Here is a 23252-nt window from a genome sequence, read left to right as displayed (position 1 = left end):
TCAAAAGTATGTTCCTGGCTCTAGATAGCAAGTGGCTTCGCCGCTTCGTCACTTTGTTGCCTGGCTACAGCAGGCCCAGGAAGTTTCTGCAGCGCACCCCTGTAGAGCTTCAGGTGCAAGAATTGCACTTGCTCTGTCATCCTAAGGGAAACAACACCAGCGCTTCCACTGTACAGAGCACCCAGAGAGCCACACTGTGCTGCGGGTGCTGGCAGGGGTATGTGGTCTGGGGTCAGGGCCGTGGGCTTACAGTGTGCAGTGGGAACACCCACGGAAGCAGCGGATGTCGTCATGTCACTGTCTGAGGGCCCTGTCACTGATCCACAGGGGAGCACAGATCCACCACATGGATTTTGTCACAGCTCCTGTCCTGGGGAGTCCTGTGCTTGAGGGCTTATGTTCCGGGCTCCCAGGGCACGTAGCCTGAGGCAGAAGGACCTACACTAGCCACCCAAATCACACGCAGTTTCCCGACCCAACCCAGATTGGAACCAACGTGGCTGCTTTCTCCACTGCACCTCCCAACCTGGTGCTCTTGCAGTTTAAAATGAGACACGGGGCAGACCCGGTTTGTTACAAAAATATTCCACAGCATTTTAAACCATACAGAAAATACTGCCAAGCACAGTGAAGAAAATCTAATTAACCCTCAACAAATTGGAGGGCAGGTTATCCGCGCGTACCTCAGACTACTGTATGAACCAGGAACTCTGTTTAAGCAGCAGAGTAATTTCCAGCGACATGCAAGTGTGAAAGTTCCTGGAAAACTTTAGGAATGTAATCAACCTTCTGAGACATCTCAACAAGACACACACAAATAGCAGTCTGGGAACCTGATGCTCAGTTAAATCAGGTACGTTGTACAGTAGGATTTGCAGCCATTCCATTTCTACCGAACACATGTGTGTGTGTGTTTGTGCTGTCTTGTCTTGTACACAGCGATAACGAAGCTCCATAGACTGGGCAGCTTAAACTATGGCACAGCATTCCTCAGAGCCATGGAGGCCAAGCAGTGGAAGAGCCAGGTGCCAGCAGACGCGGTGTCTGGTGAGCACTCTCCCCAGGGCTCGTAAGCAGCTGCCTTCTCCGTCTGTGCTCACGTGGTCTATCCTCGGCATGCGCTCGTGGAGAGACAAGAGGTCTGTGCATTCCTTTCCCACCTCGGCATGATCCTTACCGTGAGGACCCCCTCCTCTGGCCTAATCGGAACCCAGTAACTTCCTGTCTTAGTTCTTCTACTGCTATTTTAGAAAAAATAGAAATCATACTGAGTACCTTTTCTGAGTATAATTCAATAAAACTAGAAATCAGTAACAAGACAACCATTGGAATCTACATGAATACATGGACATTAAACAACTTATTCCTGAACAACTAATGGGATAGGGAAGAAATTAAGAAGAAAATTTTAAAAATTATTTAAATAAATGAAAATGGAAACAAAATTGTAATAGTCAGATTTTTTTAACTTAAAAATGCCTAAGAGAAGTTACTCAGGGAAAAAGATTTCTTTTGCCTCACACTTTGGAAGTTCATAGTCCAAAACTGGGTGACACCACTAGTGAGGCTTTTGACAGAGGGTGGCAATGGCAATGGCGATGGCAGAGCAGGTATGGAGAGCCAGGAAGAAGAGAAAGTGGTTAAGTTCAACTCTGCTTATGTAACCAACCCCCTTTCAAGAAGACCTGCCAAGGGCATACCCCTGTCACTCAGGAACATTTCACTGGCTCTACCTCCTAATCACTATAATTGAATCAAGCACCCACCTTTATTCCATTAGCTAGTAACAGTAATCCATTAACCATCAACAGGACTTTGGTGTTTAAAATGTTTGCAAGTATAGGGAGCCAAACCCTATTCAAACCCCACAGAATTCTGTCCCTGGAACCACAAAACCCGTGTCCTTTTCAAGTTCAATGTACAATCATTCAAAAGGCTCAAGATTTTAACTTGCTTCAGAATTCATGCAAAGTCTCATCTGAGACTCAAGGCAACTGCATTAATCTGTGAGCCCTGTACAACTAAAAACAAGTTCCATACAAGACACAATGGTAGGACAGGCACAGGCTATACACTTCTATTTCAGAAGGGGACACAACAAAATAGAAAGGATTCATTGGTCCTGAACAATCCCAAAACACAGCAGGGAACACATGGAAACCTGAAACTCCATTCCAGCCTCCTGGCCACACTCTATTGAAGGTGAGCTCCCAAGGATTTGGGCAGCTCTGGCCCTGTGGCTTTTCTGGCTTCCACCTATGCTTCAGTGTTCTTTGGGCTGGAGTCTCATTTCTGCAGCTCTACTAGGCATTGCCCTGGTAGGGACTGTCTGCAACAACCCCAATTGCCCCCCCCCCAGCACTTTTGCACTTGGTACTGCCCTAGTATAGACTCTGCAGTGACTGTGTTCCTGTGACCAACCTTTGTCTGGGCCCACACTTTGCACAAAACATCCTTATTAATCGTGGTGGAGGCCTACATGCCTCTTGGACTCTCTTGGTCTTTGCCAGTGTGGTTCATCTCTGCAGTTGCACACTGATGGCAGCAGCTTTCCCAAGCTTGCCTGGCACATGCTTGCAGCTCTCCTCAGTGCGGGTCTCATGTTGCTGGTACTTCTACTTGTCTGAACTCTCCACTGCGGCTTTGCTCCCACACCTCGGTATCAGGGCTCTGAACCGGCATCACAGCTCTCCCGGGCCTCCTAGACTTTCCTTTGAAATGTTGGTGGAATCTGTGACTCTAGAACTCTCTTGCTTTTTTCATGCCTGCAAAACCATTATCAGGTGGCTAATGCCAAGGTGTGCATCCAGCCAGGTTCACTCTACTTGAACCCCAGTTGCAGCAACCCTGGGGCACTTTGCCAGCAAACCAGAATATGGATCATGCCATTGGAAAACTAGGTGAGCAGGGTGCTGTGAGGATGTTTCCTGAAAGAATTCTTCCCTGGAAGATCCTCGAGAAAAACTTCTACTTTTAAATCTCTGATAGGACTGTGATGGGCGGATTAGTCTGGAAGATACCTGAAATGTCTTCAGGGTCATTCTCCCTTTACTTTCTCCATTGGCATGTGGCTATCTTTCACTTGATAGCTAATCTCCTTAGCAAGTAGTTTGTTTAATACACCTTCCTGTCCTAAAAAAAATTTTTTTCTTCCTTTTCCTGGCCAGGCTGTGAATTTTCCAAATATGTCCATTCTGTTCTTTTTTTTTTTAAAGATCTATTTATTTATTTGAAAGACAGAGTTACAGATAGGCAGAGGCAGAGAGAGAGAGAGAGAGAGAGAGAGAGAGAGAGATCTTCCATCCACTGGTTCACTCCCCAGATGGCCACAAAAGCCAGAGCTGGGCTGATACAAAGCCAGAAACCAGGAGCTTCTGGGTCTCCCACAGAGGTTCAGGGGCCCAAGGACTTGGGCCATCTTCCACTGCTTTCCCAGGTCATAGTAGAGAGCTGGATCGGAAGTGGAGCAGCTAGGACTCGAACCTGCACCCATATAAGATGCTGGCACTGCAGGCAGCGGCTTTACTCACTATGCCACAGCGCCGGCCCCTCTGCTCCTTTTCGTTCTTGATTCTCTCTGTAACACTTACTGAAAGAAGCAAATAACACCCATGCTGCAGCTTGAATGATGTGCTGCCTTAATGTCTCCTCTACCAAGCACTGGACAAATCAATGAACATGAGTGTGCCAAAATAAATGGAAAGGAAGAATATTCTTTTTTTAAGATTTATTTATTTACTTGAAAGTCAGAGTTACACAGAGAGAGAGAGAGGAGAGGCAGAGAGAGAGAGAGGTCCTCTATCCGCTGGTTCACTCCCCAGTTGGCCGCCACAGCCGGAGCTGCGCCTATCTGAAGTCAGGAGCCAGGAGCCTCCTCCAGGTCTCCCATGCGGGTGCAGGGGCCCAAGGACTTGGGCCATCTTCTACTGCTTTCCCAGGCCATAGCAGAGAGCTGGATCGGAAGAGGAGCAGCCGGGACTTGAACTGGTGTCCGTATGGGATGCCGGTGCTTCAGGCCAGGACTTTAACCCTCTGTGCCACAGCACCTGCCCCTCAGTGCATTCTTTCCAGTTGAAATTCTGAAGTCCAGTTCAATCCAGTCTCCATAGCTTTGATCTCTTGTGAGGAAGGAAGGTCTGAGAGGCTGACTTTCAGTTTAGTGCAGCAGGATGCGCCTAAGATCAGTCGCAGAAAATGCAGTCCCGTGGTGCTCTTTTCCAGACAGGAGCCTAGTTCACACACACTCTCCATCCCGGAAGTGACACTCCTCTCTGCACTGGTCTGCCCAGATCCCAGATTTTTCCAGCATCCATAGATGCCTGAATTGATACCCTCAAGAGCTTCAGTAACACTTTAACTTCCTCAAATGCATATTCAACTTTGAACTACACCAAATTCTTTCTTCTCCACAAGATTCCAAGCAATGGCTTTAAGGTTTGTCAAAGATTTCCATGTTGTACCACCAGTTTAACTGGACACCCACTTTGGTCCTACATGCCATCAGATCACTTTCCTTCAGTTTAAAGAAGAGACCAACAGGAAACTCTTTTAGGGTATGAACAAATGGATTCTTACTCAGCATAATTCAAAAGACAACTTCCCAGAACTGTTGCAGGGTAAGACAGAAACCATGAGTGAATATTCACAGTGCTCAGTTCAGGACAGAACAACCCTCCACAGTGTCAGACTCAAGAGAGTTCCAGGGTGTTTCCTTAATCCTACTTGCCTCCTGCTTTCATTGACTAGAAACTCACAGTTACTTCTCTGTCCATGTCAGACTGCAATATACCAGGCCCTCATTCTAGGTAGTTAGATGGTGATCATTAACTCAGTGTTTTATTTATTTGTTTTCTTATATTCAGAGAGGATAAAATGTTCCAAATTTAACTTCTTGGCTTCCCTCCAGATCTATGTTATAACTTCTAAGGCCATTTGAATGAACATCCCGTACATCAGCCTTTTATCTTAATCTTATTTGTAATAATTGATGTGCTGAGATTTTCTTTTCCTCCTTTCAAAGAGCTGTGCCTAAAAAAGAGCAATGATCCTGAGGCTGGCACTGTGGCGTAGCAGGTAAAGCTGCCACCTGCAGTGCCGACATCCCATATAGGCACCAGTTTGAGTATAGGCTGCTCCACTTCCGATCCAGCTCTCTGCTATGGCCTGGAAGTGCAGTAGAGGATGGCTCAAGTCCTTTGGCTCCCGCACCATCGTGGGAGACCTGGAAGAAGCTCCTGGCTTAGGATCAGCTCAGCTCCAGCCTTAGCAGTAATCTGGGGAGTGAACCAGTGAGTGGAAGACCTCTCTCTCTCTCTCTTCTCTCTCTTTCTCTCTAGCTCTGCCTTTCAAATAAATAAATCTTGAAAAAGAAAAAGAAAAAGGAGGCAGTCATAGTTAGAGGCCTCAAAAGAAGCTGACAAAGTCAATTGAAAAAAAAAAGAGTGATGATCATTTTGCATGTGTTAAGAATATTCTTCCTTTCCATTCATTTTGGTGCACTCATATTTGCTGATTTGTCCAGGTTCTAATTCCATTATTATTTAGAGATAAAACAAATTATCAGTAAAAGCAACATGATTAAAAAATGCTCTGAGACCAAAAAACCTGGACACTAAACATTAGAAAAAGGGACACGTACTGTGGTGAAACAGATTAAGTTTTTGCTTGAGATGCTGGCATCCCATATCAGAGTGCTGGTTCCAATCATGGCTACTCTGATTCTGATCCAGTTTCCTGCTAGAATTCCTGGGAAGGCAGCAGATAATGATGCAAGTGCTTGGGTCCTTCCTAGGACACGTGGGAGATCTGGATAGAGTTCTGGGTTCTTGGTTTCAGCCTGGTCCAACCAACTATGGCTGTTGTAGGCATTTAGGGGGAGTGAACCAATGGGTGGAAGATCTCCCCCTCTGTTTCACTCACGCCCTCTTTCTCTCTCACTGTGCCTTTCAAGTAAATAAATAAATAGATCTTTTAAAAAATTAGAAAAAGACAATGTGGGGGCCAGCACTGTGGTGCAGTGGGTTAAATCCCCGGCCTGTGGCTCCTGCCTCCCATATAGGCGCTGGTTTGTGTCCTGGCTGCTCCTGTTCCAATCCAGCTCTCTGCTATGGTGTGGGAAAGCAGTAGAAGATGGCCCAGCTCCTTGGGCCCCTGCCCTGTCGTAGGAGACCCGGAAGAAGCTGCCGGCTCCTAGCTTCGGATCAGCTCAGCTCTGGCCATTACGATCACTTGGGGAGTGAACCAGTGGAATGGAAGACCTCTCTCTCTGGCTCTACTTCTCTCTGTAACTCTGACTTTCAAATAAATAAGATAATTCTTTTAAAAAAGTCAATTCATTAAATCTTCCATTTTTGCTCTTGTTTTTGTAGGGAATATTTTATAGAAACAGTATAAAATAAGGCAGACTTCTGGAAATTCACATATAAATTTTAGGAAAAAGTGTTAAGTCCTAACTTTTCTTTGCAAAGTGAGGCAAGTGTAATTTTATTTGGGGTGTCGCTGCAAAGCTTATGGTGTGCCAGGGTGTTCCAGAGCCCTGTGTCTTCCATTCGAAGACACCATCTCCTCTGCTCCCTGGAATAACACTGGCAAAATGCTTCTTCCAATTAGCATCAATCAGAAAACAGCTTAACATACACAAATGTTTCTATAGTGCAATAAAAATGTGTCATTCTATAATATTTTAAATTCTCATTAGGAAAATAAGTCCGCAAAACACATATTTAATGGATACCAGTCATCTAAATTTGATCATGGCATTTGAAGTTGGCTTTGGCTTTGAAGTTTTTTTTTTAAATTTTTTGGACAGGCAGAGTGGACAGTGAGAGAGAGAGACAGAGAGAAAGGTCTTCCTTTTGCCGTTGGTTCACCCTCCAATGGCCGCCGCGGCCGGCGCGCTGCGGCCAGCGCACCGCGCTGATCCGATGGCAGGAGCCAGGAGCCAGGTGCTTTTCCTGGTCTCCCATGGGGTGCAGGGCCCAAGCACTTGGGCCATCCTCCACTGCACTCCCTGGCCACAGCAGAGAGCTGGCCTGGAAGAGGGGCAACCGGGACAGAATCCGGCTTCCTGACCGGGACTAGAATCTGGTGTGCCGGCGCCGCTAGGCGGAGGATTAGCCTAGTGAGCCGCAGCGCCGGCCCTGAAGTATTTTTAAATTCATAGAAAATATTGAACTCAAAATAAATAAAACATTTTAATAATTTATAGCAATAATCAACTTCAGAATTTCCTTTTTATTTTTCATTTGCTACATTTTTAAAGAGAACTCACTTTCAGTAGCGTTGCAAAGTGAGTGATTGCACCTTCTGTGATGTGAAAGGGCAGCTATGTCTCTGAGTGCAGGGAGCACTGTCTCACTGGGCAGGTGATGTAAATTGCGGTGCCCGGGGCCCACTCTGCAGAGCTCCTGCCGCAGGCCCCCCACTCCTTTTTTTTTTTTTAAGATTTATCTATTTATTTGAAAGTCAGAGTTACAAAGAGAGATAAGGAGAAGCAGAGAGAGAGAGAGAGAGAGAGAGAGAGAGAGAGATCTTCCACCCGCTGGTTCACTTCCCAGGCGGCCGCAATGGTCGGAGCTGCCCTGATCCAAAGCCCGGAGCCAGGGGCTTCTTCCGGGTCTCCCACACCGGTGCAGGGGCTCAAGGACCCAGGCTAGCCTCTACTGCTTTCCGAGGCCACAGCAGAGAGCTGGATTGGAAATGCGGGAGCCAGGACTCGAACTGGTGCCCATATGGGATGCTAGCACTGCAGGCAGCAGCTTTACCTGCTATGCCACAGTGCCAGCGCTGGCCCCCACTCTTGTGGCCAAATTTTGCTGGATGGCAGTGGCATTGGATGGTGGCTGCAGAGGGTCCCATGCACTTTCACAGGCCCTGTGGACTAGGACAGTTCTGCCTAATATTGAAGAGACCAAGGAGATCTGGCTGCCCTCAGGGATTCCCATTGATGGGAGAGAGCGGTTCCTTCCCACACTCTTCTGGAGGTGGCTGCAGGCTCAGCAGCTCCATCTCATCCAGTCCTTTACAGTAGTTAAAGTTGTTGTCAAGATGCTGGATTAAATCAGGCAGGGGCACGAAGGCATACCAAGAGTCGAACATGTTGGCGATGAAGTAGTCAGTGAAGGAGGTCTGGGACTTGGGGATGCTGTGGGCATTCCTGTCAAACACCAGCATCACCACAGGCAAGTCCAGCCGCTTCTCTTTATCGGTCTGAGAAAAATATTATTTGGAGAGGCATGCAGCCCACTCAGTAGTCTAGTAGTCAACAAGGACTGGACACATCAGCAAACTGGATCGGCATTCGTTTGGTTACAGTTCGGTTCTCTGGAGTTCTGAGCATAGTTTTCATGGCTTCATGACCTTTATCATAGTTTCCGCATTTTCTTCTAGTGCTGCTAAGGGTTTGTTGATGCTGTTGACAAATTTGCTGACGTGCTCAAACTGCTTTGTTATCTCCATGGCCAGGACCATGTTGATAATACCCTGGAGCAATGTCCGATAGTCATTCCTCTCCATGTTTTTAAAGATATTGCACGTATCATCTCCAAGGGTCAGCTGGAAGGCCAAGGCCACATGGTGGCTCTCCAGCACAGTGATGTAGTTGTGCAAGATGGCTAGCTCCCTCCCAGTGTTACACAGGAACAAGTTGGTTCTCCTAGGGTGGTCCACGCTGTGAATGGTGGTTGCAATGAGGGCAGGCACTTCGTCAGTTGGGTCTAGAGTTTCCTTTATCCTCTCCTTGGACAGGAAGTAGGTCGTGGCATGAAGCACATCGGCAGAATGTGTAGAACTGTGGTAGGGGTTAGAAGAATGGTAATTGGCTTCAATAATTTGTAGCCAGGATCTCAATGTTGACTCAGAGTAGTTTAAGAATTCACAGATTCCAAAGGAGCAAAGGTTTTGAGATCAAGATAAAATCAAAAATCAAAATCCTATTGTGGGTGGCAGCTTCCAGTTCAAAAATGTTGAAGTCCCAGGTTTCTTCGTCTTCCATGGCTGGAGCTATCCTTGGAAGGGCGGGAGTGATCATACTGCTTGAGACCTGTGGGAGGCTTTTTGTTGAAAGGACATATTCATTCCCTGACAGCCTCAGCAAACCATCAGACATTAAGCCCCTGACAAGGTCATTGGCATGGGGGTCATCATCTTTAACACTAACTGTGGAGAATATAATTCAGTGGTTCTCAGGGGTTCCAAGGCTTCTGTCACAGGCATGGGACTGCTGTCCTGGGCAGCATTGATAATATTGATCAACTTGGTGATGGGTCCCTCGATCATCATGGAATGTACACGGGCCATGGAAGAATGGCGTCTCTGGCTGGACACTTCACTTGTGCAAGAGGCAATAGCTCTGACGTCCAGTGAGCCTTTCCTCCTGTCTTCATGTTTGCCTGTCAGGGTCTCTGCATCAGTGTCAGACTGAACACATTCAGGTATTTCCTCAGCCTTATTGTTGCCATTGCACATTCTTATAATGGACACATAGTGTCTACTTTGGACACATAGTGTCTACTTTTTCATCCCTGTCCAATAACAGGTATTATCTTCACATTTTGTTGTATATTATCTCCACTTTTCTTTCTGGCATATAAACTCCTTGCCTATCCTGATGCACGAATTTATGGTATCCAGCAAGTCAGCCTTTATTTCATTTATAGGCACTTCTGCTAACTCCTTTCCTATTAATTCACCTGACTGATAGCCCATTGTTGTTTCAAATGCAGGATTTGCCTACTGTGTAATGTGGTCTTCATTTGTAATTTCAATTTCTTCTTGACTTTTCTTTAATGCAGTGAATAGTGAGTTAGAAGCCCTGAGTTTCAGCAGCAACCACAGCTTTCCAAACTCCAGGTGCAGCAGCTCATTGTAACAGACCATGATGCTGGGGTTCTCTACATACCTCCTGGTGAAGCCAGAAGCAATGAAGGAAGGGCATCACAGACAGTTCCTCCTTATCCATCCTACACCAACAATGACTGTTTTCTGAGAGTTTGGATTATCTGATAGACCTGCACAGTGCCTCTGCATCCAGCCGTCGGGGGTTCCTGTGGTCCATGATGATGATGTCATGATGTTTGTCCAGGAAACAGGCCGGCACAGCCTGGGCCTCCTTGGTGACCCATTTAAACCCTGCTTTTTCACATGCCCTGAACAGTCCATTACACTGGTTATCTTCTTTGGTAAACAACAAAAGTACCTGAAGTTGATCTTGATGAAATCTCATGGGACCAAACTGCATGTCAGCTACTGCTACAGTTTTGGAGGGTCAGGTTCAAGGTCAGGTGGCCTCAGCGGTTTGGGCATCAGGTGAGGATGGTGGGTGTGGCTGTGGTAGCGTGCATGAGGATGAAGGATCACTGGGAACAGGGAAGGGGTGGAGGCAGGAGAGAGAGAAAGAGAGAGAGAGGGAGAAAGAGGGAGAGGGGGAAGAGAGAGAGAGGGAGGAAGGGAGGGAAAAGGGAGAGGTGCTTGAGCTTGAGCAACCCCTTGTGAGAAGCACCTTCCCAGGGCCAGAATGGGCTTTTTTTTTTTTACAGGCAGAGAGAAAAGGTCTTCCTTTTTCCATTGGTTCACCCCCCAAATGGCCGCTATGGCTGGTGCACTGTGCCAATCCACAGCCAGGGGCCAGGTGCTTCCTCCTGGTCTCCCACATGGGTGCAGGGCCCAAACACCTGGGCCATCCTCCACTGCACTCCTGGGCCACAGCACAGAGCTGGACTGGAAGAGGAGCAACCAGGACAGAATCTGGTGCCCTGACTGGGACTAGAACCTGGGGTGCCAACGCCACAGGCGGAGGAATAGCCAAATAAGCTGCGGTGATGGTCTAGAATGGGCTTTCATACAGAAATCAACAAACAACAAATGCTGGTGAGGGTGTGGGAAAAAGGTACCCAAATCCACTGTTGGTGGGATTGTAGACTGGTAAAACCACTGTGGAAGACAGTTTGGAGACACCTCAGAAACCTGAATATAGACCTACCATATGACCCAGCCATCCCACTCCTGGGAATTTACCCAAGGGAAATGAAAACAGCAAATAAGAGTTATCTGTGCCCCCATGTTTATTGCAGCTCAATTCACAATAGCTAAGACATGGAATCAACCTAAATGCCCATCAACTGAAGACCGGATAAAGAAATTATGGGATATGTGCTCTATGGAATACTACACAGTGGTAAAAAAATGAAATCGGTCACTTGCAACAAAATGGATGAATCTGGAAAACATCATACTTAGTGAAATAAGCCAGTCCCAAAGGGACAAATACCATATGTTCTCCCTGATCTGTGATAACCAATAGAGCACCTAAAAGGAAATCTGTAGAAGTGAAATTTACACTTTGAGAAACAATGACTTGAACAGCCCTCGTCTCAACTGTCAAGGAAGAGTTTTTTTTTCTTTATACTATTTGTTGAACTCTTAACCTAGAGCTAATCATATGTGTATGAAGTCAATTGAAATAGATCTCAGTAAAAGATAAGAGTGGGAATAAGAGAGGGAGGAGGAAGTCTGTAACTGTAAAGCTGTATAGTTCTGCATACATTCCTACAAACTTACTTCTAAGGATACAGTTTATAAACTTGCCATGGGATCCCAAATCCCATTAAGATGGGTGGTAAAAATGCCATCTTAAGTGTTGAAGTGATCATATTATGTATTAAAATGATCATATGGATAGGATTAAGTGTTAAAGGAATCGTATACATAAGAGCAAGTGTATGGTAATAATAATAGATACAATTAAAAAGGAGAAAATGTTCCAATATGGCAAGTAGTCCACACAGCAGACTCATAGAATGACAATTATTTTAAATAGCACTCTGACCTCAGACTCAGCCCTTAAGGCACTCTGATCTGGCTGAAAAGCCCATGAGAGCTATTCAGATATGGAAAGCAAAATTACTGTGGCAAAAAATGTGCTACATGAAGGATCTCGCTGAGTGAGAACCCAGTGGAAAGAAGGGGCCATCACAGAAGGATATACTTTTCTCTGAAGGGAAGAGAGAACTTCCACTTTGCATATGGCCCTGTCTAATTACTGATGGAGTTTGTGGATTCAAAAGGCTTCCATAGCCTTGGCAGCTCATGTTAAGACCCTTGGGTGATCACTTGTGTCATACATAAGAGTGTTAATTGTTAAATTAATGACAAGAGGCCAGTGCCGCGGCTCACTTGGCTAATCCTCCTCCTGCGGCACCAGCACCCCGGGTTCTAGTCCCAGTTGCGGCGCCAGATTCTGTCCCAATTGCTTCTCTTCCAGTCCAGCTCTGTGCTGTGGCCCGGGAAGGCAGTGGAGGATGGCCCAGGTGCTTGGGCCCTGGACCCGCGTGGGAGACCAGGAGGAAGCACCTGGCTCCTGGCTGTGGATTGGCACAGCGCTGGCCATAGCGGCCATTTGGGGAGTGAACCAACGGAAGGAAGACCTTTCTCTCTGTCTCTCTCTCTCACTCACTGTCTAACTCTAACTGTCAAAAAAAATTAACAACAGGAGTCACTGTGTACTAACTTCCCATGCAGGACCTCTGTCCTCAATGAGTTGTATTATGAGAGTTAACTGTAAAAATTGTTCTCAAACAGTTTGTTGTGAGTGTGTGTGTGTGTGTGTGTGCAAATTGTTGAAATCTTTAGTTATTTTAGAGTCAGTCTTCTGTGTATAAAGTTAATTGATAATGAATCTTAATGGAGAATAGGACTGGGAATGGGAGAGGGAGGAGGAGTTAGGATGAGAGAGAGGGGGTGGGAGAGTGGGTGTAGTGGAAAGAATCACTATATTCCTAAAGTTGTACTTATAAAATTTGTATTCCTTAAATAAAAGGTTTCTTTGGGAAGAAGAAGAAGAAGAAGAAGGACAAGGTACATAGGTGACATTTGTAGTTTATAAGTTAATGGTAATCTTGTGTTGTCCCTGGTGAAAGTGATCCTCTTTTAGGGATCAGGACTTCTAATCCTGCAGAGCTCAGAATTCTAAGAATCAGACCTAAAGTTTTCCCGGAGTGGATCAGCTGGACAAAAAATGAGTGGGGGCCGCTCTTGGTTAATCGTTTGTGTTCCAAACATGTGTTTTCCCTTTTGAGAACACTAAGCCATTCAACGTTTTATATTCATGGTATAGATTGAACCCTAGAGTATGGCTGACAATGCTATGAAAATATTGCCTCCAAAAGACTTCAGCTAGGTCTTTACCACAACAGTTTTATGCATGTTCTCATCAATACATATGAATATAGATGTTAAAAATGTCTATACTCACAGATTTGTGTCTACCCTTCACCACACATACATATCAGTACTAGGACTACCCCCAACCCCTAGATGAACTCATCTCCCCAACAAAATTCTCTTTTTACCTGGTTAAAAATGAATGTCACATTCTTTCTGATGGGGCTTGCCTCCATAAAGCTACATATTATAAAAGAAGGAAATATCTCGTTCATATGATCAAAAAATCGAGGATTTCAGAGGATAATGAGTACTTGTTTTGCTACTTCCTGATGTGTCCCAGAGCTCCCTATGCTCTCAAGAGGTGGTCGATAGCAATCTTAAAATTAGTCTTTGTGCATATGTTAGTTGAGTGCTGGCTTTCTGTATTTTCCATAGATGTTGTTCTACCTGGGAAATTTGTGTGCATTTTATTATTCACATTCCAAAGATAATTCCAAATATTTTTAAGTCAAAATGGTGAATAATTGTGGGCATTTCAGTTTGGTGAGATATTTTGGGACAAGAAAGTCTGGTGGCCTGGTGTGATCTCTCCCTTGACCTACCATGTTTTGTTTCTGTTTTCGTTTTGTTTTGTTTTTTGACTTACCATGATGATAGCACTGCACCAGAGGAACATACATCCTGCTGCCAGCCACCTGGAGCCTCAGCCTTTAGTGTCAGGCACGAAAGCTCCCCTGTCAGCCTGGAACAGGCAGGGAGGACCTCTCTGGAGCAAGGGAAGGAAGGCCCCTCTCAGGACAGGGGAGGGGAAGCCAGCCCCGTCTCAGTCCAAGGACAGGAAGCCTGAGTCAGTACGAGGCCCTGGGCTGGAGGACCCACCGGAGTCCATGTCTCCAGCATCTCTGTCCCTGGTGAGGACAGGGAGCCCTGCTTCCCGGAACACAACTACGGGGGGGTGTGCTGGAGGCAGCCAGATGTACAGACGGGAGAAACACACCCGACCAGGTGGAAAGGGGAGCAGCTCAGAAGAAGGGGAGGGAGGGAGAGGGAGAGAGAGCAAGAGAACGAGAGCAAGAGCAAAAGCAAGAGAGAGAGAGAGAGAGAGAGAGAGAGAGAGAGAGAGAAAGCACACACCATGGTCTTCTCAGAGGACCTGGCAGGCAGTGGACCTGCACCCACGGTCCCTCCCTTGCCTACAAATCCATTTCCCTGTTGTCTCCTGCCACCACTCTGATGAGCCCTTCCTTTCTGCTCACAGGACTATATAAGTATCACACCTCACCTCAGTTTTGCAGAGATTCGGGTTTTTGATGTTGGGGGCCTTTTGTCCAGTGCCAGACAGGCCAACCAGGAAATAGGTTTGGCTTTGGCTTGTGTCCAAAGTCAAAATCTATGATAGAGGGACCGGTGCTGTGGCATAGTGGGTAAAGCCGCTGTCTGCAGTGCCGGCATCCTATATGGGTGCCTGTTCGAGTCCTGGCTGCTCCACTTCCCATCCAGCTCTCTGCTTATGGCCTGGGAAATCAGTGGAGGAAGGCCCAAGTCCTTGGGCCCCTCACCCATGTGGGAGACCTGGAAGAAGCTCCTGGCTTCTCTTTTCGGATGAGTGCAGCTCCGGCCATTGCAGCCCTCTGGGGAGTGAACCAGCGGATAGAAGACCTCTCTCTCTCTCTGCCTCTCTGTAACTCTGTCTTTCAAATAAAATAAATCTTTAAAAAATCTATGTTAGAGAAACAGAGTTGAAGGCCCAAGAAGGGGTATCAGAGATCAGTCTTCCTACTGGATACTAGCTCGTCTCTCCTACCCTTACCCTCAATCCCAGCACCAAATTGAAGACCTCACCTTGGGCATATCCCTCTTCAGAGATATGCAGGGAAAGAGCCCTGTATCTTTTTCTACTCTGGTTCTTACTTTTCCTTTCCTTCTTTTCAGTTCATGTGTTATGAAAAGGGGGATGATATCATGGTATAAAATAATCTTATGCTAACAGTGTCATGGAAAAAAAGTTGACCTGGGAATCCCCTAACTCTGAGGCCACTTATTCAACTAGGTATAACCCCAATCAATCATATTATATGTCAGCTCATATTAGTCATCTCATTCAAATCTCAAAGAAAAAGACTTAAATGCCTTGCTTGAAGCAGATAGTTACCATCTAAATTTGCTATTTTCATAGAATTAACAGCTGAAGGGAATCCATCCCATAGCCTGTTTTTTTTCCCATTCCTGGTGATGTCATGTTATTTTCACAAGGCCACACAGCAACTTGATGGTATAGCTTAGACCAGAATCTTGAGATTCAATTCCCAGGTCATCACACTTTCTACTAGATCATAGTGATGTTCAAATATTTACATGGGCTGCTGATCATATAAAAGGGAGCACCAGAATAAAAAAAAATCAAAATTGAACAATTTAAAGGTAACATCCTCATGGTCATCAGTCATTTAAAATTTTTCTTTTTTCAGTTTTAAGTATTTTTTGGTCACATTTTTATTGTTTAAAACTGAACTCAAGGGGCCGGTGCTGTGGCGCAGTGGGTTAAAGCCACAGCCTGCAGTGCTGACATCCCATATTGGCGCCAGTTCGAGTCCCGGCTGCTCCACCTCCGAACCAGCTCTCTGCTATGGCCTGGGAAAGCAGAAGATGGCCCAAGTCCTTGGGCCTGTGCACCCACGTGGGAGACCCAGAGGAAGCTCCTGGCTCCTGGCTTTGGATCGGCACAGCTTCAGCCATTGCAGGCAATTGGGGAGTGAATCAGCAGATGGAAGACCTCTGTCTCTCTGCCTCTCCTTTTCTCTCTGTGTAGCTCTGATTTTCAAATAAATAAATCTTTTTTAAAAAACTGAACTCAAGATTAAAGTTTTGTCTAGCTTTTACTAGACAAGATGTAGAAAAATGAAATTATCACAATTTCAACTGTGTGATCTTTCCAGAGATATTAAATGCAAACAAACCATTTAATTACTGCCCCCACTCACTACCAAAATAATTATCTTTGGATGTAGAATAATTATTTATATAACACAGCATTTCTATGGTTTTGATACTGTTAAGGGTTCATGTATTAGAAGCCTAGTCCTCACTGTGGCAATGTTAAGTGGTAGAACCTTTAAAAAGTGGGGCTTAATTCAAGGTAACTGAATCACTCAGGACACTGCCCCTGTGAGGAATTAATGTAGTTGTGGGACCCTGGTTAGTTCTTGCTAGAGGGTGGTTATGAAAAGAAAGACTGGCCCCTTCTCACCTTCTGACTTCTTGTCTCATTATGATACTAGCTGTCATTAAGCCGTAATTACCATAAGCTAAACTGATAGGGCCACTTGATTTTGGACAGTTAGCTTCCAAAATTGTGAACCAAGTAAACCTCTTTTATTTATTAAGTTCTCAAGGTCAAGTGTTTTCTTATAGCAATGGAAAATAGACCACTACACATGAACAAATTAAAACACTTTAATATAAACATTTCCAGAATATAGACTGATATTTTTTGCAACAGTACTTTTGAGAGCTTTTTAAAACTATATATAATCTAAGTTTATAATAGACTATTTAATTTTCCACTTTTAGAACTAGAAAATACAAAATACACTTCAAATTAGATTTAACAAAGAAAAAAATAAGTGAATTATTTTGTACATTTTCCTTGCACAGAACCAAGAATATAAACAAAGACACGGCAACAACAATAAAATACCATGAATATTAACAAACCCAAAGAAGGAATGGATTCAGCAACGCCTGGTAATCCTTTCACTTAAAATAAATTATCTCCCATGGGTAAATAATTTAATGTCATATCAATTTTATGAACAAAGTATAGACAACTTCATTTAGGAAAATTCACTATTTGTAGGAAACATATTTTTTGGAAAACAAAGGAAAAGTAATTTGACAAAAAGGCATTGAATACTTATGCTTCACTTGGCTTTTGCCAGAGATCACTAAGTACCTGTTCACATAAAAAAATTCAAATAACATGAATTTCAAGACACCAAATTCTTCAACCTATTTATTCAACCTTAAGGAAACAAAACTGAAACATTTAAAATCCAAGAGTAGACTCAAAACACTGACAATTCTTTTCTTCAGAAGGTTTCTTTTTCTCTGATGTTCTTGTGTTCTTGATTTTCAGGGGCTAGCCTTAGGTGTGTGTGTGTGTGTTTTTGTTTGTTTTTCTTCTTTCAATTAAACTTCAACTTTTCCCAAAAACAAAAGCAAAAGCCAGTTTTCCTGAACTGGTACTCAACTATGTTCAATTCTCCTTTCCTTCATGTCATGCTCTTGGTTTTGTTTAAATTCATTTTCTTCACTGATATCTTCAGTCCATTCTCAAGTAAATGAAACTACCTTTCAAGATGCAAGAGTAGGTGCAAAACATAGACAATTCTGTCTTTTCTTCAGAAAGTTCCTTTTTTGTTTATGTTCTTGTTTCTCAGAGGCTAGGTTTACGCTTTTTTGTTTCTCCTTTCAATGAAACTTCTTTACAGAAAACAAAAACCAGCTTTCCAGAATTGGCACTCCCTCTTTCCACCTCTGCTTTCCTTCATCTCATGCTGTGATTTTTTCTGAACCCATTTTATTAACTGCTTTCTTCACTTCATCCTTGAGGAAACAGAACGAAAAATTCCAAATTCAAAGACGGACTCAGTCCAAGATACTGACTCTTGAGGCTTGTCTTAAACAAGTTTCTATTTCTGTCATGTTCTTCCTGCGTTCTTCCATTCTTTCTCAGAGGGCAGGTTTAGAATTTGTTGTTCACCCTTTCAGTTAAAGTTCAATGTTGACACACACCGAAAAGCAAAGCTTTCCTGAACTGACACCATCGACTTCTTCTCTTCATTTGATGGTTCCGCTTTTACTTAAATCCATTATATTAACTGCTTTCTGTCATTCATTCTTTGAACTATAAGTTCAAAACCCAAGAATTGATTCATCCCAGAGCATTTCTTCTTCGGTCCTTTCTTCAGCGGACTTCTTCTTCTCTTTCTTGTGCTTGCGTTCTTTCTCAGCAGAGACATCACGGCTTTTTCTCTTTTTCTGATGCTTAAGCTTTCCTCTCCTGACCCTGGCTTTATCTTCCTTTCTATCCTCCTTATCTTTGGCTAAATCTGTATCCTCGCAACTCTTTGTCCTTCCGTGCTTTGACTGCTCCTTCTCTGCCCTTTCCCCGCCTTCCTCGCCTTCCTCCAGGTGTCGTCTCCTCTTCTCACGCCTCTGTTCATCATCTGCTTGATACTCACGGGCAGAGTTTTCTGAGAAGTGTCCGCAGACGTCAGATTCTACACTGTTTGGGCCAGAGTTATTCTCTTGCTGACTAAGGCTCAGGGGTACTGGTTCTTCTGGGAAATAGTTTCTAGTGACTTGATCGTAGTTCATCGATTCTAGTCTCTGTCTGTTGTCATCAACTGGCAAGCAATGAGGTAAACTGTTTTGCACGGCTTGTGAAGTACCATATAGCCCTGGATGGGTCTGGAACGTCTCAAATGGGAGTCTTTCCTCAAACATTTCATGCCTGGGTTTGGTATAAACCATTTCTCTGTGCCTGTGAGTTTCCATAGAGCTAGCACCTGGCTTTCTGAAACAAGTCTGTGGCTCTAATCCTCTGGCTTTCTGCACTTTAATATAATCTTCTAGTTCATCTTGGAAAGACTTATATTTCCTCTTTGAATGAGCTGGTAACCAGTGAGGTAACTGGCTTTTCACTGGTGAAACGGTATATGGATGTTGGTAAGTCTGGGGAGTCTCAGATGAAAATCTTTGCTCAAACATTCTTGGGTTAGGTTGACAACCAGACATTTCTCTATACCCAGGAGTCTCCATAGAGCTCTCTCTTATCTTTCTAAAACAAGTCTTTGGCTCTAGTCCTCTGGATTTCTGCACTTTGATGTATTCTTCAAGTTCATCTTGGAAAGGATCATATGTCTTCTCTGAATAAGCTGGTAAGATATGAGGTAACTGGTTTTCCATTCTTTGAGAAATATCGGATGGTCCTCTGTATGTCCAGGAAGTCTCAGATGGGAGTCTTTGTTCAAACGCTCTATGGCTGAATCTGGAATCAACCGCTTCTCTGTACCTATGGGTTTCCAAAGAACTCCCTTCCATACTTCTGAAATAAGTCGTGGGCTTTAATTCTCTGGCTTTCTGCATGTTGATGTAATCTTCAGAGTCATTTTGGTAAGAGTCTCGTGTCTGCTTTGAATTCATCACTAGATTGTTAACAAAGGATTCTCTGAAAAGAATACAACAGGAAGTCCTTGTTACCATATTATTTTCTTCCAAATATTTTCTTTGCCATCAAAAATATTAGTATAGGGATGAGTGTTTGGAGCAGCAGTCAAGATGCTACTTGGGAAGTCTACATCCTATATTGGAGTGTGCGGGTTCCTATTCCAGCTCCACTTGATTCCAGCTTCTGCTAATGCATACTTTGGGAGGTAGCAGGCGACAGCTCAAGAAGTTGGGTCCCTGCCAACCATGTCAGAGACCTGGATTGAGTTCCAGGTTCCTGGCTTCAATCTGGCATGGGACTGGCTGTTGCAGGCATTTGGGGAGTGAACCAATGGATTGAAGATCTCTCTCTCTCTCTCTTTCTCTGTCTGTCTGCCTTTCAATTAAATTTTAAAAAACTATCTGAAAAAAATTAAACAGCAAGGGCCAAAACAAATTTTAAAAACCCACTTCAGGGGGCCAGTGCTGTGGTGCAGTAGGTTAATCCTCCGCCTGCGGCACCAGCATCCCATATGGGCGCCGATTCTAGTCCCGGTTGCTCCTCTTCCAGTCCAGCTCTCTGCTGTGGCCCGGGAAAGCAGTGAAGGATGGCCCAAGTGCTTGAGCCCCTGCACCCACATGGGAGACCTGGAAGAAGCACCTGGCTCCTGGCTTCGGATCGGCGCAGTACCGGCCGTAGCGGCCATTTGGGGAATGAACCAGCGGACAGAAGACCTTTCTCTCTGTCTTTCCCTCTCACTGTCTGTAACTCTACCTCTGAAATAAATAAAATCTTTTTAAAAAAACTTACTTCAGTATGAAAGCTATAGATAATGAATTTTTTATGCAAAAAAATAGCAGCAGAGATCTTAAAAATTTTTATGCAAAAGAAAAAAATTCTCAGGCCTAGGATGGAAGCAAGGATGGGTATAAAGGAGCAGACACATTTGATGCTGTTGTGGTACTAAAGATACTAAGGCATGGTGGGATGTATAGGTAAGTATCAATAATATCAAGAACCTTGAGAAATGGTCTGATGTGAATTTCATGTCGTTTTTAAAGTTTTGGTTAATCAGTTCCTTGTATGGATCTATAAATGTTACAGATATTTATGCTGGAAATCTGAATTTAAAATGTTTAAATTTACTTTAATTTGGTGAGTCAGACGATTTAGCTTCTAAGTACTTGAACTCAAATAATGTAAACATATTCTACTAGAATAAATTGATTTCAAAATCAACACACCAATTAAACAATAGTTAAATGTCCCTCTGACCTGCAACCTGAATTGCCCATGTCCATTCAGTTCTCTTCTCCTTAAGATAACAGAATAGAATGGACTAAACATTTATTGAGCTCCTACTTTGTGCCAAGACAAGCACTTTATAAATATGATTAGATTTCACTGTAACAATCTTGTGTCAGAACTGTCCACAGTTACAGCCTTGATAGAAAGATAAATCTGGTATTCTGCTCCAGGTCTGTCTAACAACAAGACCTTTGTTCGTAACCACTATACCAAAATGGAAGGATGATGCCTGGGTAACTGAACACCTGTAACAAAGCCAACCTTCCAAAAATTCCTTGAATTTGTATGACTAGACTAAAAATTATTGTTTAGCATCTCCCCAAAAAGGCCAGCATTGTTTGGTTAGAAAAGGTATCAATTAGCCAGTTCTGTCAGTACATTTTCATGACTAGAGAATTCACTCGGAAACAATAGTGTACAATGTGTTATGAATACTGAATACCATATCCATGTTCAACTTACAGGGAAATGACTGCCTAGTAAGTTTGTAAAATACATAAAAGGATGGAGCTGGTGCTGTGGCATAGCGGGTAAAGCCGCCACCTGCAGTGCCGTCATATGGGCACTGGTTCTGGTCCCGGGTGCTCTTCCGATCCAGCTCTCTGCTATGGCCTGGGAAAGCAGTAGAAGATGGCCCAAGTCCTTGGGCCCCTGCACCCGCGTGGGAGACCCGGAAGAAACTCCAGGCTCCTGGCTTCAGATCAGCCCAGCTCCGGTCATTGCAGCCATTTGAGGAGTGAACCAGCAGATGGAAGACCTCTCTCCCCCTCTGCCTCTACTCTATGTAACTCTGCCTTTCAAATAAATAAATAAACAAATACAAGTACATAAAAGGGTACTGGATTAGAAGCCCTAGTCTTTAGTGTCCTAGGAACATTTATGCAAAAATACTTACTTAGCTTGATGTTCACTTCCTTGCATGTGGTACCGAAACATAGCTAAAGATGTAAAAGTGATACTGCAAATATGACAAACATAGGTTTTCATACTAAATGCTGAAAAAAATAGAGAATTCAGGTTAGGGTCAGTACGGATATACTTCAAATTAAATAATATTACAGCTGGACAAGAATTTATTAGAGATCATCTACTGGAAATTTCTCAATAAAGATTGAGTCCAGAGAGGTAAAATGATTTGGTCGAAGTCATAGAGTCAGGTAGCAGTAGAGTTGGCCTCTCAGAGGCCATGTGTCTTAATTTAGTGTCCAGATTTCTTCACACCATGCCACAATGTTTCTCTAGTCTTGATTTCTTCCCTGAGAATCTTTTATCTGCCTGCTTACCATTGCTACATCGAAGGGCAGCAGGCACCTCAAATTTAGCATTCCAAATCAACCTTTGACTCTTAATCCTTCAGCCAACATATTTTTGCTTGTCCAAATTCTCTTTTCACCCAACCAAAACCTGAAATGTCCCAAAAGATTAAAGACAAATAAAAGTAAATTTTTACTCTCTTACCTGAAATCACTGTAGTGCATTAGTTATCAAAAGTAACTTCCACAGAGAGAGGTTCAGTGAGCCCCACTCTCAGGATAAAAGCTGAAAGCATAATTCTAAAGCAAAACTACTCATTACTACTGTGTAGAACTATAGAATTGGAACTATGTAACAGTTACTTCACTATTCTGTTTCTTAGGTAGAACTAGAAGCAGAAGATTGATTAATTTTTATTTTCTTAATCTCTTGATCCTTCTACATTTTCTTTGATCAGAAGCAGCAAATTAATAAATTTCACGAGTGGGCCAGCACTGTGGGATAGTGAGTAAAGCTGCCGCCTGCAGTGCCGGCATCCCATATGGGCACTGGTTCGAGTCCTGGTTGCTCCACTTCCCATCCAGCTCTCTGCTATGGCCTGGGAAGGCAGAGGAAGATGGCCAAGTGCTTGGGCCCCTGCATCTGCGTGGGAGACCCTGAAGAAGCTCCTGGCTCCTGGCTTTGGATCAGCCCAGCTCTGGCCGTTGCAGTCATTTGGGTAGTGAACTAGTGGATAGAAGACCTCTCTTTCTCTCTCTCTCTCTCTCTCTCTCTCTCTCTCTAGCTCTGCCTTTCAAATAAATAAATCTTTAAAAAATTATCAAGTAATGACATTCTTTACAAAATTAGAAAAGAATTCCTAAAATTCATATGGAATCGCAAAGACCCAGAATAGCTGAAGCGATCCTAAGCAAAAAAATATTCAGGCTATAGGCATCATAATACCTGACTTCAAAGCATACTACAAAGATATAGTAATTAAAACCATCACATAAAAAAAACCCATCACATAAATCAATGAAAAATAATGGATAGTACAGAAATTAATCCTTTGCCAAATCAATGGTTAATAATGTTATACTACTATAGTTTTAATGACCTATGATTACCTTAAAATGTACTTTATATGGGTGAAATAATCATCTTTCCACTTGATAATTATTTATAGCCCTAGTCTATATTCCCTCTAAACTGGGGTCTTTTTGCTTTTATTTGTTAAATTTAGCTAGTGGAGCATTAAGCCCTTGATTTTAATCTAAAAATACCTATCGCTGGGCTGATTAATTATTAGGTTAATCATTACCAAGTATATTGTCCT

At 43.7% G+C, this 23252-nt stretch overlaps 1 protein-coding gene and 1 pseudogene across 1 annotated transcript in view; both read right to left on the bottom strand.

Annotated features, from left to right (window-relative positions):
* Window positions 1–7929: 7929 nt before the first annotated feature.
* On the bottom strand, window positions 7930–10246 carry LOC100342332 (high affinity cAMP-specific and IBMX-insensitive 3',5'-cyclic phosphodiesterase 8A pseudogene; annotated as a pseudogene).
* A 6387-nt stretch (window positions 10247–16633) lies between these two features.
* The window catches only part of ZMAT1 (zinc finger matrin-type 1), a 35929-nt gene continuing 29310 nt past the window's right edge, over window positions 16634–23252 (bottom strand). Inside the window, exons 7-8 of the mRNA XM_089324941.1 lie at window positions 21576–21675; window positions 16634–19393 (exon numbers count right to left, since the gene is read on the bottom strand). Of these exons, the coding sequence (XP_089181067.1) occupies window positions 18076–19393; window positions 21576–21675 (1418 nt within the window). The 3' untranslated portion in view covers window positions 16634–18075. The remainder of the gene's footprint in view (window positions 19394–21575; window positions 21676–23252) is intronic.

The sequence above is a fragment of the Oryctolagus cuniculus genome, chromosome X (genome assembly GCF_051225735.1).
Source record: "Oryctolagus cuniculus isolate XC-2025 breed Fujian yellow rabbit chromosome X, ASM5122573v1, whole genome shotgun sequence".
Taxonomy (NCBI): domain Eukaryota; kingdom Metazoa; phylum Chordata; class Mammalia; order Lagomorpha; family Leporidae; genus Oryctolagus; species Oryctolagus cuniculus.
The sequence above is the reverse complement of the archived record's forward strand: the minus strand, read 5'-3'. Positions and strand labels throughout refer to the sequence as shown.